General features: G+C 39.9%; 1 protein-coding gene across 2 annotated transcripts in view; it reads left to right on the forward strand.

Moving 5' to 3' along the window:
• Nucleotides 1–17,828, forward strand: part of RASGEF1A (RasGEF domain family member 1A) — a 461,395-nt gene that overhangs the window by 437,836 nt on the left and 5,731 nt on the right. For both annotated transcript variants that reach the window (XM_088463110.1, XM_088463111.1), the window contains 7 exons: nt 6,329–6,508; nt 9,835–9,954; nt 11,851–11,988; nt 13,294–13,515; nt 14,615–14,689; nt 15,479–15,571; nt 17,355–17,457. In XM_088463110.1, the coding sequence (XP_088319236.1) occupies nt 6,335–6,508; nt 9,835–9,954; nt 11,851–11,988; nt 13,294–13,515; nt 14,615–14,689; nt 15,479–15,571; nt 17,355–17,457 (925 nt within the window). In that variant the 5' untranslated portion in view covers nt 6,329–6,334. The remainder of the gene's footprint in view (nt 1–6,328; nt 6,509–9,834; nt 9,955–11,850; nt 11,989–13,293; nt 13,516–14,614; nt 14,690–15,478; nt 15,572–17,354; nt 17,458–17,828) is intronic.

Here is a 17,828-nt window from a genome sequence, read left to right on the forward strand (position 1 = left end):
TGAGAGCTGAAATGTGCAAAATGTGACCTATTTGGGCGCCCAAACATCACTTTTCGCGATTGCGCCCAACAAGCCCCCATTATTGGAACAGTACAGATGTAGGGTTCCCCCATCTCTAGTTGAACGCTCCCTTCCCCTGTGTTCCACCTCCTTCGTGCCAGTTGCTTTCACTGCATTAAGTTTATTACCACCTTCCACTCGCTCACTCCAGCTTTACTATAATAGCACCAAAATGCCAGTTCCCAATGACTGGTGGTCATGCTACACCACAGGTTCTCAAACTTGGTCATCAAGACCCCAAACAGTGCATGTTTGTCCTCCGTATCAAAAGTGAAAATTAGCTCCACCTGTGAATCTCTTAAAATATGTATTGAGTAATGAATACACCTGTGCACCTGCTGGGTGGTGACCTGTGTGGGGTCCTGAGGACTGAGTTTGAGCACCACTGTGCTACACCTTTCCACTGCTAATTGCTACTGTTATTATCACTATGGGGCATATTCAATTGGGCATGAGTTTTAGCAAGGAAATTTTGGATTACTGCGGGTATGCGTGCTCCCGATACTTGCGGTAATCAATAAAAAAAAAGTGGTTACGTGGTTTTCAGAGCTGAAAACCCTGTGCCGTATAACGAAAAAAGATTACTTACCTGCCCAGTGGTCTCCCTTTATCTTCTCACTGGGGAGGGGGTTGCTGGGAGATGTAGTGCGCCCAGTAAGGGGGGGGGGGGCATACTCACACTGCGACACACACCAGGGATCACCCTCACTCATAAACACACACTGACATACTCACCGCTGCTGTAGGAGACCGAGTCCCGAGACTGGATGCAGTTGACAGCACTTTGGAAGGGGATTATTATTGACTAAAGGGCCCCATACATCAGCGATGGATTGCCATGATCCCGCGTTGCTGCAACCTGGCATCGCAGAAATCCAACATGTTGGATTTTCCCGATTTGAACAAACTTGATTAAAAAATGATCGTGATTGTATAATTGAACATTTCACATTTAAAAATTCAGCGATCCTACGCCAGATCGCTGAACATTGGTGGGCGGTCGGCATTTCCACCCAGAAACGCCAGCATTTCCCGCCGGATCGCCAAAAATAGTCCCTGATGTATGGGCAGCTTAAGCTAATTGGAAACTTCAAATTGCTTAATTAGTCATTAGGAGGGGTGCCGCCAGGGTCCCAGATCATTTCCTGACTTTTTTTATTTTATTTTATTTTTTTCCTAAAATTGTGGATTTTAGTAAAAAATGGCTGTACTCTGGAGGTGTGCAGAAAACCTCTCGGCGCTCAAAATAGGAAACATGCACCTAATTGAATAGCAAAAATCCCGCACCTGCAGGAAAAACATCACAGGTGCAGGATTTTTGCAATTCTCACCCCAATTGAATATGCCCCAATGTATCTATTTTTCCCACAACTTGGATAGTAAGCAGGTTTGGGTAGGGCCATCTTTACTACCGGTTTCAGGTTTACATTATACCCCCCTCAATGTGCAGAGCCATGTAATATGTTGGCACTTTAGAAGTAGTGGAGTTCTGTTGTCATAACTCCACTATTGCTTATACTGTGGTTCAGTTGGGAGTGTTCATAGCTCTCATGCAATTGGAAAAGATTCAAAACCACACTCACATGGTACTTTTGAGCTTTCATGATAAAACCAAAATAATCTGGGAAGAAAGCACTTCTTTATGCTACCACGTATTCATTTAATGAATGTCAGATTTATATGATCCAAGGAGGGGTTTTTTTTTTGGTAACTAGGCTTCAAAATCATAGTTTAAGTCTCATTTTACCTATCGGCAAACTGTAATAATACTATATTTAAATGCAAAGGATAATTGGCAATGTGTGGTTTTTTTTTTTTTTTAATATATACAGGTATTGCCTTTTTAGTAAATACTGCATGATTTTCTTGGATTTTATGTTGTATGGCTGTATTGAGCAGTGCTGAATGTGTTGGTTGAGGCTTTTGTATGTGGCAATCTGTAGTAACAAACAGTAGCAAGTGAATGAAGTGTATTGGCTCAAACAATAAATAAAGCAAAGCACAGGGGTGTTTTTTTTTTTTTTTTTTTTTTTTCTTTAAAAGCTCACGTCATAGGTTTTCTGAAAATGACTTAATGGCTGCACACCCCCAGAGAGGAGCTACTATACCTGGCTAAATTGTTGCTGACTGTAAACTCTAAAGCCTCCAATTAGAGGCTATGATTTGATGCAAAGGTGCTGCTTATTGTGCTGAACCCTGCAGGGATATCCCCGCAGAACTTTCTGTAAAATCCATGCTGTCTTCCTAGTAAACAAGCAGCCCAGAGGTGGAGCTGGAAGCTTCCCTCCTGAGGCCCAGGATCTCTCAGGTCCCAGAGGTTCATCAACTCAGACAAACACAACACATGTTACCATCTTACACTTAGGACTGTGGCCAAGTGTCTATAACTCTGACACACCTCATCTGCAATAATGCATTTGAAATGTTCTAGAATATATAACTATTGTTTTGCAGTTCCTGCCACCACCACCTTTGTCAGATTTGTTTATAGCTTTTAACACTTAGCAGGCATCTCTAATATCTCTTATGTAGTAATAGCATGTAGTTATAGAACATTCTTCCCCTGGGCTGCAGAAAACAGCAAGATATGAATGTAGTACATCATGATCGATGTACTCGGTTTGGTTATGGAAAAACATTTGCATGGAATAGGATCGGTAGTGCAGTTTCCAAAGTTGATTATTGTGTTGGGACTTACCTGAGGGTCTGCATCATTCTAATTTTAATAGTGTAACATAATACTTGAGAGTGCTTTCAAATTATGCGCATTTGTTTTGCATTTGCCGATGAATAGGTTTGGGCTGGATACCTGTATATGGCTAAGACATGAGTAAAAGTCAGAACACATCAGGAGAGTCTGCAGGTTGTGCTTTAAAATTGATCACTGAAAATGGAGTTAAAAAAAACCTTTATTTTACTGATTTAGGAGTCTATGTACTAAGGGGCCTATGGGCTCGATTTCAATTTAACGCAAATTGAGTAGCACTCAGAAGGAGCTCCCGGAGCTATTAAATTCTAAACTGTTAGGTTGGGGAATGGCTGTTCTCCTGCCCCTCACGCCTTAAACAGGGTGTTTAGTTGCGAGAACAGGCATTCTCCGACTAAACTTCCCGGCGCGATGCTGCGCCTTGGGCAGAAAACTGCATTGCGCCTGTACTTTTGTTGGATTTCTGCTCTTATCCCAGGAGGGATGCAAGAAGAAATCCTTTGTCGTGCATACCAGCGCACTGAATTGAAGAGCTCTGGAAGCTCATTCCCGGCGCTATTCAATTCGCCAGCCAATCGGCTTCTCTCGTCAAGCTTTGATACATAGGCCCCTAAGTTAGCTAATAGTTAATGCCAATTCCCCATTTCAATATGGTTTCAAATTGAGCTTTAGGCCCCTAGGTATCAAAGCTTGATGAGAGAAAATTGTGAGATATAAACAATATGCTTCTAGCTTACATTTTATAGGCTGTGTTTGAACAATGACAATTAGGAGCAGATTGGTTAATACTTTTTCTCACAATTTTATATGATCAAGCTTTGATACATAGGATCCTTAATCCATTTAGCTAGTTTATATATTTACACTTGGCGCACGATTTACTAGTTACCTTCATAAACAACCTTCACCAAAGTCTCAAACTTGAGTATTGCTCCTGTTTTCTGATAAAGCTGGTGACATGTATACAATTGATTATTATGTCAAACACAGGTTAAATTGTAGTGTTGGTGAAAGCAATGCCTGTTGTGTTACTGTAAATAGCAACATGTCATGGTGTTCACAAACAAAACTGGTCCTGAACTTGGATTTTAAAAGCCAATTATTTACTGTAACCAGACGACGTTCCATTCTCACATGATAACTTCTGACATTCTGGAGTATTTTCTGACAAGGATTGGAATCTGACATGTCAAATCTGTGACTTTTCTTGCCTGGTATGAGCACAAGCAATTAATGGAGTCTTCAAGATCTTGTTTGCATCATGGCGCTTCAGAAGAAGGAATGTGTGTTCTGGACAAAAATACAGTACATAGTACTGAAGAAAACTACAAGGAATTTTATTACTTGGGGGCAACCTTTTCCCTGCTGTTTAGGACATTCTGTTCTATGAAGTGTTAAATTGGTGGTCTTGTCAATTTAGGAATATTCTATAGTTACCAACTATACATGCTATTTTATACTGTCATAAATATATATGCATTTTGCTCTAACGCAAGTTTTTAAAGCTTGCTCTGTTAGAGAATATCCATATTTTATTTTTTTTTATTTTTTTCAAATCTCTCTCCAATTGTTGAATTAAATTTAAGTCTTCTTGACAAATGTCATCTAGACCTTGTTGGGCTAATCTGATGTACTGTATATGGCTATCGATAGTAAGGGTGATGGGTAACATGATAAACTGGGGGTTCCAAGTGAAAGCATGGAAGGCTGCATGTGGCACCATGGCTGCCTGTTGGCCATCACTGCTTTAGTGTTGAGAAGTTTCCTGCACAGATGGAGTAATGCAAGTTTGAGTTGATGGGTTGTACCACATTCATCCTTGCACAAGCCACATGCAGAGCAGACCCTGCTGCTAGGCTGTTTCAACAGTGTCCCGCACTCTGGCCAATTTAAAAGCTTTTAAATGCACCCTGCTCTTATGGCAGTGCCCTGGTGAAAACGGTCATTCCCACCTGCTGGCCATCGGGATGGGGGAGTGAATAGATCATGTGCATTGACTCTCACTGTGGAAAGCCAGGGGGCAGTCCAGCAACGCTGAGTTTGAAAAGGATGCGTGGCCTTGAGAACCCTTCCTTCATTTCCACGTAACCACGCCCATTTTTTGGAATACGTGCTGAAGTGTCCTTTTTTTTTTTTTATGATAGTTCCCCTACCCCCGTCTGTCCTAGGGGTATATTTACTAAAGTGTGGGATTATAGAAGTGGCAGTGTTGCCCATATCGTTTATCTAGCACCTTCTAGAAGATAATAGCTGGAATCTGGCTGCTATGGGCAACACCTCCACTTCTATAAACCCACAGTCTTAGTAAAGCACTGGTTCTCAAACTTGATAATCAGGACACCAAACAGTGCATGTTTTCCAGGTCTCCTCACAAAATAAAGTGAAGCAATTGGCCATCTGTAGATATTTTAAAATGTCAGTGAGTAATACACCTGTGCACCTGCTAGGTGACCTGGAAAATGTGAGCTGTGTGATGTCCTGAGGACTGAGTTTGAGAGCTACTGCCTTATGGTGGGTACACACTTTACGGTTATTTCTGCAGATGGTCGTTCATGCACACTTAACGGTCAAAATTTGCTTGTGCCCCCGGGTCTCAACGGGCGGGTCAGGGGAATGTCCCTCCCCACGGCTACCGCTGTGTATGTGCGGTCTGCAGACATCTGTACATCGGCTGTGCAGCGCAACCAATGCGATATGTCTGAACGACGCAGTTCAGACATATCTTGTGTACACACTGGCCAACGGGCAGCAATTGTATTGTCAATTGATTGGCCAATATATCGGTCACACTGTACCCAGCTTTAGAGTGAACACTAGGCACCCACAATATTGGTCACTGAGAAGTGATCACCAGTGGGCAGTTCATTATTCACTAACTCCATGGGCGGAGTTCATTTTTATTTTTTTCGCCGGCAGCTGTCCCCCCTTCGCGCATGAGTTGTTCAGTTGTTGCTCCCATAGGATGCGAACAGCTGCTGGCGTTGGCGTTTCAGCTTGGAACCCCCGGAGGTGAGAGCTAAAATGCATGACGTGACCCAGCACTTTAGTCAGAATTAGCCGTTTTACGCAGCAAAGTCTAACCTTTTTGGGTGCGATATTCTGAATCCATTGAATATCGCCCCATATGCCTTATAGTATATCATTTGTTACATCCATTTTTTTAAAAAAAATACTCTGACCTTATTTATAAAGATTGCCATAAAGTAAACCTAGAACATCCTTGATCAGTAGCAGTTCTTTCATCCACTTTTTGTATTTGATATACATTTTAGAATCACCAAAAAGGTAAGCTAGACTGGGTATAATTGAAAGCTATTCTGTTGAAAGTCTAGAATCTTAGCACTTGTGATGGATATCTATTTTTTTTTTTAATTTTCTTGACTCAACACAAAATATATGGGCAGTATGCATTAATAAACGGGCGTTAAAACTACAGCCTTTGATTGGAATATAAAAAGCCATTTTAGTTGCATTTTTGCATGACTAAGGACACTCCTGGTCACTAAGCTTACTATATTTAACCAGTGTTTATTCATTCTGCATTTGCTTTTTGTCTTTCAGGAAAGTATGCCACAGACACCAATATTTCCCAGCATGCTCGGCTCTGCCTGTAGTGGGCAGGTGCAGCCAGAAATGGGGGAGCAGTGTGGAGATCCAGTTTACCAAGATGGCTGTCTGGTGTCCGGGTCCCTGGAGACATTGATTGAACGGCTCATGCCCACGGTTGATTACTATCCTGATGTAAGTGCTGTTGTGAACTTGGGACTTATTTAATGTTGTACTGCAAGACTAAAGTCATATGGCTAATGTCATGATCAATATTTAAATTGAACATCATTCCTTTGCCATTAAATACTGACTAAGACACTGTATGGAGTTTATATGTTCTCCCTGTGTTTGTTGGTTTCCTCTGGGTGCTTTGGTTTCCTCTTGGAATCAAAAACCTATTGGTAGGTTCATTGGCTTCTGTGCATAAATAACCCTACTGTGTCCATGTAATTGGAAATATAGGTTATAAGCTCCATTGGAACAGGGACTGATGAGGGACTAAAGAAATCTGCAGAGTGTTGTGGATTGTGTTATATATATATATATATATTTTTTTTTTTTTTTTTTTTTCACTTGACAGTTCGATTGAAATAAGTGATAATTCATGTTTTGTGCTAGTTAAAGTTGAGGCCCTTTCTACAGGCAAGGATTTGATGGCGGCTCTGTCCATAGTGACTGCCTTGTCATGGGGTAGAATATTTTACTAGCCAAAGTAGTGAGGGTATTCTGTTTATAGATGTGACATTGTGCTCCATAGCCCTATGAACAATTCCTTTTGTTTATCGCCCCCATGTTTTCTCCTCTCCCAGGAACAGAATGTGCAGTCTGAGCCCTAGTCTTTAAATGTCCAACAAATGTGAAAGGTCAGAAGGGTTTTTCCCCTGTTCCTGCCCAAATGTAGCAATAAGTCTCTAGTTCTCCTTTGTGTGTGATTATGTTGCTAGGAAACTGCACTAAGCAATGTGTGATTTTAGTTTCTCCCCCTCCATAGTGTAGTAGAGGATGAGACTTTACGTTTGTAAGTACTACAATAAGCAACCTGTCCAGCTGGCCTGAGGAGCAAATGCAGGCTGACTGTTCAGCCTTTGCATTACTGTTCCCTATAATGGATATTTAAATTGGCCTCTAATTAAACTTGTAGTCTATGGGATGATGGTCAAGCATTATGCCCTGGATTAAGTTAGGACTGAAGGTCCAATTCTGATGGCCAAATGTACAAAATTTCACACCCACATGCAATAGCTCTGTAAATTCATTTAACTCCTAGTTCACCCTTTTATAATTGCAGTGAATAAACTAGCTCTGTAGGTAATATGGTAAAAAATAATGGCAAGTATATGTTCATTAAGAACTAATGGCAATGTCAGATTTCTAAACAAATTTGATGTTTGTATGGTTTTTGCAAGTAGAGCTGAAAATAAGTGATTCATTTCTAGGTCCTCACTGGATACGCAACTAATTAGGAGTCATCAACTTAAAAATCAGTATAGGGGCAAGCACACACCCATGACCCATCTATGTAACAAACCTTCCTTAAATTGTCAGGGAAGTCGCACTGTTTTGTAGTAACGGATGGACAAATAGATGAGGGTTCTTTTGAATTATGTATCACAGCTGCATTTTTTTTTTTTTTTCTCTTCCCCACCCCTCTGAAAACATGGGGCTGCATCAGTCAGAAAGCCTGTTGAAGTCACTTGGGAGCAAACTCAGCCAGGCCTTGTTACACTGACTGTGGGAAAAGGCATTTTAAAGTAAACAAACTGAACGCAAACACGCACTGCAGTATAGAGCCAAGACAAATTCAGACAGGAGTGCAGTAGACAGAAATGGTGGTTTATGCCAGCAGAGCTCTCCTCCCACGTGTTTAAAGACAGTTATGCCACACTGCTAGTTAGCAGATAGATGGAGATTCCTTTTGTGGTGGTAGAAGTTATATGGTATGACTGGTAAGTCGCAACCTTCCTCCTTGCAGGTTTTTTAAATAAGCAATTTGCCACTTTCCAAAAAGGGTTTTGTAAACCTACAAAGAATGTGACATCCTGACCTACGGCTCATTCAATTAAGTGCAATGTTACTTGGATAAACAGCTCATTTTTGCTTGTAGAAGCACTTTGGTTCAACCAAGCACACTGTTCTAGTGCAGTCTCAGCATATAAATGGATTCTACTACAGTATACTTTATCCTGCTGTGAGATTATAAAATGCCATGCTAAAGGGGTGACTCAATAATTGGCTATACAAAAAAGTGGTACTTTAGTGAACTAATGCATTATCTGTTAAGACTCTATAATGTGAATAGTGCTTCTATTCTCCATTATGAAAGAATTAAACTATTTGAGTGTAATATGTAGTCGGTGTGACTTTCAATTTAATGCTGAAAGTGGAGTCTGCTACTGTGCAGGCTGTTCTTCCAGGGAGGCTTCATTCCCTAATAGAAAATGGGCACCGACCTAAGTACTTGATATGAGCGTCACCATCGTGTCACTGTTGGAGCACCATAGTGGGAGAGGCGGTAGTCTTCCACTTGGCTTCGGTAAGAACTGTGATGACATGCATTCAGCACTGCTACCCTCAAGCTGCATACACTCAACCTGCTGTATCTGTCCTATGACCAGAGTGTGTATAACGGAGTACTGCTGTACCATGTGTAACAGAAACTCTATTCTCAATTCCAACACTAATCTACACGAAGTGCATTTATTTAGCACTTTCTCTAAGATACTTTATCCTGTTCTGCACCATACAGTAGGCAAATATCCATAAATTTAATTTCTTAAACTCTTAACTTGTACTGTACTTCTATTTTACTTCTATGTAACTCTTTGCACAGCCTAGTCCTATGATCCACGTGTGGCCATTATTAATCTTTACTTGTGTGCTAGCTGCTCTAAATGTTCCAACAAAATATTTGGGTTTTTCACTTGTTGTGACTGAATGGGATTGAAATGCACGCGGCTGTTTAGCTGCCAGTTCAAAACCTGACAGCAGCTGCCTGAAAGGATGAAGATCCTGACAGAGGCAGGTAAGTATGCTAACCCTACCTTAGTGATGCCTAACCTCCCCCTGGGGGTGCCTAACCATCACCCCCCCCCCCCCCCCCCCTTAACAGCGGTTAACAAGACAGGCGCCCTGGACCTACCTTGTCCAGGCATGCGTCGACCTGGAAACCGGCGTCGGGATTATGATGGGCGCAGGTATTTCAGCACCTACCCTAAATCCTTAGCCGACATTCTGCTACATCCCAGCTTGTGTAACTACATCCCGTCCTGACTATATAATAAGCCCACACAGGTAGGCTAAAATACAGTTTAGGGAATACTTGTTTATACACAATGGCCTGATATAATTACCCTACATATATTCCATAAAGTGGTGGTCCATTAGTGCTGACTAATTTTTTATACATTACAGAATGTTTTTTTTTTTTTTTTTTTTTTTTTTAAAGGTAAGATTTTTAAAAGTGAAAATTCTGAACAGAGCTGGGTTTTTATCTTGGCAATGTTCTTCTCTCCCCTTAGAGAACCTTTATCTTCACCTTCCTGCTTAGCTCACGCGTCTTTATCCACCCCCATGAGATTCTTGCAAAAGTGGGACAAATTTGCATCAAACAGCTGGAAGCAGGAACCGAGGCTGACAAGGTAAGGAAGCTGGAGTGCACTGCTGGTGTACAGCATCCCAAAGGACTCATTTGTTTGTTTCATGCTCACTGGGTCAAACATATTAGTTTTGAGCAAAACCAGGACAGTGACTTGCCTATTGCTTTTTTTTTTTTTTCTAAAGTTTAAAAATAAATTCTGATTGGAAAAAAATAGGTCAATTGATGTATAATCCAACTTTTACCTTCATAGGAAAAGTTGTTGCCTAAACATGAGGAGTAACACTTAGGAGGCAGAGCTATTTCTTTCAGTAACAAAATTGTGTAGTGACTATTATTAGAGTAGTCCATAAATTCCCCTTTTTTTTTTTATATATATATAAAGAGAACAGTAAACTGATTTATTACCTGCTGACATATACCATTGTGGTACCAAGGGCTAATAAATTGTGACTATTGATTTTAGATTATAAAAGTCTTTGATTCATCAAGCTGCAAATGTTTTACGGATTTATCTGCAAGCTATATGGTCATTTGCACTGCCAGTAGCAGCCTGTCAGGTCAGATGTGCCGTAGACAGCGAATAATCCTCTAATATCATACCCATTGTCTTCTGATACATTTCATTGCTGCACTGTAGTAGGGTATTCTTTTTCTAAACGGAACCATTTCTGTTAATGGCAGCTTCAGCATAAACTACATTCTTGAAATTGTCCCTTGGCCTAATGCCTCGGACCGCTAAGGCACATAACATGATAGCTGGAATTCCTGCTATCTTCTCTGTATGGGAAATGAATGATGCAGACTGTATGCAGTGTAAAACACTTGCCAGGATATTGCAGTGGAGCAGGGAGGTGGCTGCTGAACACCAAACACCCCTTCTGTTTCACTTCACATGACAGCGTCACATTGTCTCAGCAGCAACTATTCAGCTGCAACACTTAATCTATTCTCTTTTTGTTTTTTTCTCTGCTCCTGTTATGTTTCACATGCCTCTTTCTATAGGTGCCCTTTCATTACACTTTCTCACTGGCCACAAGTTTAGTGACTTCACTTGGAGTTTCCAACCCACAGAAGTGAAAGTTCTATTTCTGTCTCTTATGCACCCCAGTGCTTGGTTTGTCAGTGACGTATAGGCTGAAGGAGAATTGAGGGGTGTTCCATGTGACGTTACTTTCATAATGACTAGTGCCTTCCACAGGAAGATACACAAACCACCTCACTGTGGCAGCCTACACACTGTTTTTTTCAACCATAGCCTCAGTTTCTGTTGTGATTAATATTATAATGGCAAATAAGCATGTATTGACTTATTTGCAGTAGTTTAAATTTTTTGTTGCTATAGTCATAGATGGTTTTTCAATGTTTAAACACACATACACTGCATTCAAGTGTTGGCACTGTAGGGCCACCGAAGCCTGTCGTACTGGGATATCACCCCTGTTAACGTTTGGTGTTTATGGTAAGTGACAGACTCGGACAGGGACCTATGACTCATGTACTGTATGCTATTCCTTCCACTGGGGTGTAGGCAGCACAGTCTCTGCTTAAAGGCACAGAAGTGGGTTATTAAAGGACTTTGAATTAACATACTGTGGGTATATAGTATTTTTAGATTTGTTTTTAGCAAGCTTGAAGATTTTTTTTTTTTCTGGAAGATGGATTATCTATTGCCTGTTATCACAACTTTTTTGGGCACTGACCATTCAATCAATGTTGCCAGCTGTGTTGAACTTAATTTGGTGACATGACTACACATATTGGTCACAAACATATAGAATCAACCTATATAAAACTCATAAGCCTCTGCTAACTTTGCAGAGGAGAATCTAGTGATAGCATTTTGCTCTTGGCAATCGGAAAATCCTTAAATCTTGAAATGTATGCAGGCTCCTAAAGACAGTTTGACCATTCATGGATTTGTATTTCACTTCTACAGGCCAAGCTGAAGTCCTTTGCTGCTAAAATCGTCCAGCTTCTCAGAGAGTGGACGGAGACCTTTCCCTTTGACTTTCAGGATGAGAGGGCCAGGAAAGAGTTAAAGGAGATTGCACAAAGAATCACACAATGTGATGAGGTGAGAAGCACATGGTGATGCAACAATTGTTTTAAGAAGTACTCTTCTCGTTGCATTACCGATCTCTGCAGGAGTCTGTTAAAAGCATTGAAGGGGTTAATCTACTTGATAGATTTCAATGGTGTTAATGTGAAATGGAGACAATGGCAGTAGTGGGTTAGCTGCTCGATCAGTTGGAAAAATGAAAGCAGTACAGCTTCAGATGAAGAAAGACAGATAATTTCACGCAATTAGTCTCCATTTCATTTTATCATCCACTCTTCCTGCTCCCTACATGAGCCAAGCTATGAGAAAGGGGCTTTTGTTACGAGTTTCCGAGCTCATACAGACAGAGTGCTGTCTCTGGACGACATCATTGTACCATCTGCCCCTGATATTGCTCCAGCCGCAAAACATAATGTGCACACGCTGGTAATAAACAATATATCATTTGTATTCAGTAGCTCATTGCTTCAATTCAACAGACAATAAGCTTTTGGAGCGTTTAGACAGACAGGCCTGACCTTGGTTTGTAAAGCCATACACATAGCTGATGCTCTAAACCAAAGATTGTCGGTCTAACTCATCTGCTGCTGTGAAACTAGAAGTCAAACTTGTTTGAAACCTGGATCCTTAGCAAATATTATGGACACCTACATTTCAACATGAATGCGCACACTTTTTTTTTTAGAATTTTTTTTTTTTCTACTTCATTTTTTGATAAGGCAGCTTGTGATTGTAGAACAGTTTCTATTCTCAAATACATCAGACCACACAAGCACGATTACCAGTGAGGGATCTGGATGATTCCTCTCCCAGTAAAATCTGTGGTTTGAAGCCTAGAGGCAGCAATGGTGTTAATGTACAGGTCCAATCTCCAGAATGCTCTGCCTTCCAGAGCTTGGTAAATTTCACAATTGTGATTGGAAATGGGGGAAACACAGCAGGTCTCCTATATCTACTGTGAAACCCCCGTCATACATCCTGGGGATGCTTATACTTTGCAGGTATCTACCCAAAATGTCTTTGAGTAATTTCATGCAAAACTTTAATAAATATGCCCCCAAATAGCCAGATCCCTTCTACATGTTTGGCTGACTCTGTCACACTGAACGTCAAGGGACAGACAATTGCACATGTGTAGGAGCAGTTATTACTGTTGGGACTCTACACAACTAGATTCATTGGGATACATCAACTCTATTCAGTGTTTTTAGTACCATACATCTAATGCTATTTCAATCTTCTTTTTTTTTTTTTTTTTTTTTTATTATATATTGGGCATGCTGCAATTCTGGGCTCTAAAATTAGTTCTTGTCTGTTTAGGAAAATGGTACAATCAAGAAGAGTATCAGTCACATGACCCAGAATGTGCTGCTTGCGCTTTCCACTCGGGGCCAGTTTCAGGAAATTCGGGAGAAAATTCGACAACCAGTCACTGACAAAGGGACAATTCTGAAAGCCAAGCCCCAGTCATCCCAAAAAGATATTCTGAGTGTGTGTGGCGACCCTCTGGTCTTGGCTCAGCAGCTCACTACAATCGAACTGGTGAGTCTTGCTGTGTAACTCTGTAGACTTTATTAACCCGTATGGTGTGGGACCATTCAAGTGGTTTGAATAATTTAAATAACTGATCCAGCGATTATATGCTTTAAGCATTCTAATACTCCTCCCAATATATTTTATTCATTTTTTTATATAATGGAGTATTTATGGAGGTGCTACTTGACAATCTTGAAGTTGTACATCATAAAGAGAAAAGAGAAGGCATTATTTTATGTCTGGTGCACTGATTAGATCCAATTTTTTTTTTTTATTTTTTTTCACAATCCTCTGGAAAGATAATAAAACGTTAATCTTTAATTAAAAGATGTAGTCCAAATATTAGAAATATTGTATAAAATCCAAACCAGAAACTTAGTATCTCTTCTTTCATATATCTAGTACACATTCTTTATTCTATCTGATATTGTGACTAAGTAACAATATATGGTTACTAATTCAATCGGATATGAATGCAGGAATGACGAGTGTCAAATAAAATGGGATAATAAATAATCCTAATCTTGATACTGACAATATTAAAAGGTACCTATGATATCCTATACATAAAACCTCAATGGAAAGACAGAAGGGTAATGAAGATCTGTCAATGTAACAAAACATACAAATTATTTATCAGACTGATAAGTCCACTTAATTGAAATGAATTCTATTAAACAAAGTAATATAACAAATACTGCATCTCATTTTGTCAGGATTAGGCTGTACCCACCTGTAATCTGATGTCACTTTATTAATTTGACTTCGGGAGTACGGATATTAGGTGGTAACTGGTCTAACAGCAGTAGGAATTTATTTTAAATCTATCACTTTTCTATGTATGTCACATTCTTTTTATTCTAATTTTTTGTTTTGATTTTATTCAATATTTCGTCTAACATTTGGAGTATATCTCTTAATAAAACGTTAATGTTTATCTTTCCAGAGGATTGTGTGAAAAGAAAATTATTGGATCTAATCTGACTTTAATTATTGCTCTGGGCAATGTTTGAATATAGTGAACTATGTAGATTGTTTTCATAAGGATAGAATAAGACTTGATGGATGCTTTTCTGCTCTGACAAAATGATCTCCCTGTTTATAGGAGCGACTAGGTAGCATTTATCCCGAGGACCTAATGCAGATTATCTGTCACATGGACACTCTGGATAACCACAAGGTAGGTTGTTTAATAATGGATTTTATCTATCATGCTTGGTCCTAGATCGAGCATTTGTAAAAATGCATTAAACATGCAATGCAAACAACGTAGTGTTTTGAGATGCAGGGAGCCAAACCTACTAGTTTAAGTTAGTATTTAGACTTGTACTCTTAATGTGTTCAAATCATGGGAAGTGCCGGTTTCTTACAAGCCAATTAAGCAGCAAATCGTATAGTATTAAAAACAATGTACATTTAATGTACAGCTTAAACTCTTACAGGGGAGAGAACACCAGGCATGTTTGGATGGTTTTGGGGTGTTGTCCTTTTTGTTGCGCACAGCAACAGGAGTTGTCACTTGGTCAATCTTCATGTCCTAAACACTAGCTAACAGAAACTCTGCCATGGCTAGCCGCCCAAGCCCTACTTCATTAGGTCTATGGCTTCCTAAAACCGATGTATATCTTGGTTTCAATACTTAACTACTAGGATACAAAGTTTTTTTGTTTTGTTTTTTAGATTCTCATAGGCAATTCATAGTAAATGGGTAAATACTTAATCCATACATGGAAGCTTATTGCTGCATACATGCACTCCTAATTTGCAGTTGTGTAACTGGATTGGCATGTACCTGGAAATACATACTATCCATGGTGTTTCTCTGAAGCTGTTGCACCACTTTTTCACAATGAATGAAATCTGTATTGTCTCCTAGATGTATTGAGTGCATACAGCAGAGTTTAACAAACCTGTGCCTGTCCTACTGTTTATAATCTATTTTTCATTTTTTTTTTTTTTTTGCCACCAGTGCCGAAGTGATGTCACAAAGACCTATAACCTGGAAGCCTATGATAACTGGTTTAACTGCCTCAGCATGCTGGTGGCTACAGAGATATGCCGAGTGAGTTCTATGCAACAATACAAGCTTTAACCTGCTACTGTCTCTTCCTACTGCTCTCAAATCTCAAGGGCCCAAGATTAGCTTCAGCATATTTCTGCAAGTACTCTAGAGCTGTCTTGGAAGGATATACTGTATTGTAAGAATTTTCCAGAGTTGTTCAATCCAGAATCTGATGTAAGTGTTCAGTTTGGTAACTGGGAAGGCCACGGATTAGTGTTGTCATGCTTCTTAACCTAGTCCTTGTTAAGTTGTGCCTTGAGGTGAATATGGGGCATTGGCATCCTGGAACATTCCCACCTCCTATCTGCACAAAAAGGACTTGCAACAAATGAAGGTGCGAAGCATCGAACGGGATGAATAATAAAAAAACCTTTGAATTGTAACCCAAAACCAAGATTGCTGTTAAAATCTTAAACAAATCTTTTTACTGGACATATTTGCATATTGGTATCTGGGTGCCCCATGCGGCCGTTTCCTCTGTTCTCTGCATCATATAAATGCAGGTGTGATTTGAGAAAAGCCAATTTATGAAGTCCTTCATAAACAGCTTGCGATGACCTATATTAATTTATGCAGATTTTGAGTTGCTGGTCTGGTTTCCTTTGCGTCAAACCATTGCAAGATTTTGGATTAGTTTATGTGATCTCGTACATGCTGTCGCATGTTTGGTATGATCTGCAGTTTTAACCTGTACTTCACGGCAATCGCCCCTTTTTTAAAAGTTATTGTGGGCTCTACCTCTAGGCATGTAAGAGAAATGGAGTACTCGTGCCTGTCTACACTTAGGACTAGTGTTAAGATTGTTCGTTGATTATGTAGTTATTTAATTCTCGTGATAAATTCAGCTTTCTCTTAATACTTCTGCACAGCAAAAAATGGCACAATTTCCCTGGTTTTTTATTTTTTTTATTTTTCCCCCTGTAGCCTAATCCTAAATGTCAGTGTTCAAGTTTTTATGTTGTGTTATGGTTTGAGCAATAGCTGTGCAATGCAACTTCCTTCTAACAGACCAATGCTGAGTGAAACGTTCAAAAGTTCTTAGAAAACTGTTTGCGGTGTGAAAAAAAAAAAAAAAGTGGTAACCAATGCTCTGCTTAACTACTAACATTTGTGTATGTCTGCAGAGCTGATTGTGCAAGTATGGTCAAACTACCAAAACCTCAAATGTTCCAGTGCTGTGCAGGAGAGGTTCCCAAACTCTACCATTACAATCAAGGATAGCCGTGCTTGGGTTCTGATGGTTAAATCAAATTGACTGATACTAATTAAGTCACCTGTGCTCAAGTATGTATATCCTTTAAACGTGGACTGTAATGGCAGGGTTTGGGAACCTTTGCTGTTCAGCATTGATTCCCAACCACTGTCCTCAAGGCACACTAACAGTCCTGGTTTTAGTGATGTCCATGCTTAAGCACAGATGGTTAAATTAAAACTGAGGTACTAATTAACCTGTGCCCAGCTATGGCTATCCTTAAAATCTGGACTGTTGAGGGCTGTGGTTGTGAACCCCTGGTGTACAGTATCAGTTAGCTCTCATTTCTACAGTCCCTTTAATGGGCATTAGCTTGCTGTACTTGGCTCAGCTGTTAGATTTTACAGCAACACTCGTAACAGCTGACTCCACAATAAACTGTGCATGATACCTGTAGTTCTATTAATGACTATAAACCATACATAATGTAAATGCTTAATATATTGGTAAAACAGCTTCTACACTGCCATAAAGTGATTTTTAAAATTTTGTTTTTAAACCCGTCTTTTGGATGTCTCATGGTCCTGTCAGGTGGTAAAGAAGAAGCAGAGGACCAGGGTGATGGAATTCTTCATAGACGTTGCCCGGGAATGTTTCAATATTGGCAATTTCAACTCTATGATGGCCATAATTTGTAAGTAGTTTGTGTCTTAGGACAAGTACAAGATATGCTTTGTGGGTGATTTCACTCATCTGGTAAATGTTGATATAGTATTTAATTTAAGAACTTAAGGAGCGATTCAATGAGTCACAGGGTTTTAGCCTACCATTTTGAGTGGCCCGAGTGATACTGTGGGAAATAACTGAAAACCATATGGATTCCGTGGTAACATCGCAGCTAGCCCCAGAAACCCTAGTTAATGCTGATGCCTTTTTACATATTGTTAGGGTGTGAGCAGAAATTGGCATTAAGTGCACCTTTCGGGCTAGTCATAGGCAGTAATTAAGCTTAACCATAATCTCTGCCACAGAACATATTTAGGTTCCCTAGAGTGTTTTTACTCC

The sequence above is a fragment of the Taudactylus pleione genome, unplaced genomic scaffold (assembly GCF_031769625.1).
Source record: "Taudactylus pleione unplaced genomic scaffold, aTauple2 ptg001314l, whole genome shotgun sequence".
Lineage (NCBI taxonomy): Eukaryota > Metazoa > Chordata > Amphibia > Anura > Myobatrachidae > Taudactylus > Taudactylus pleione.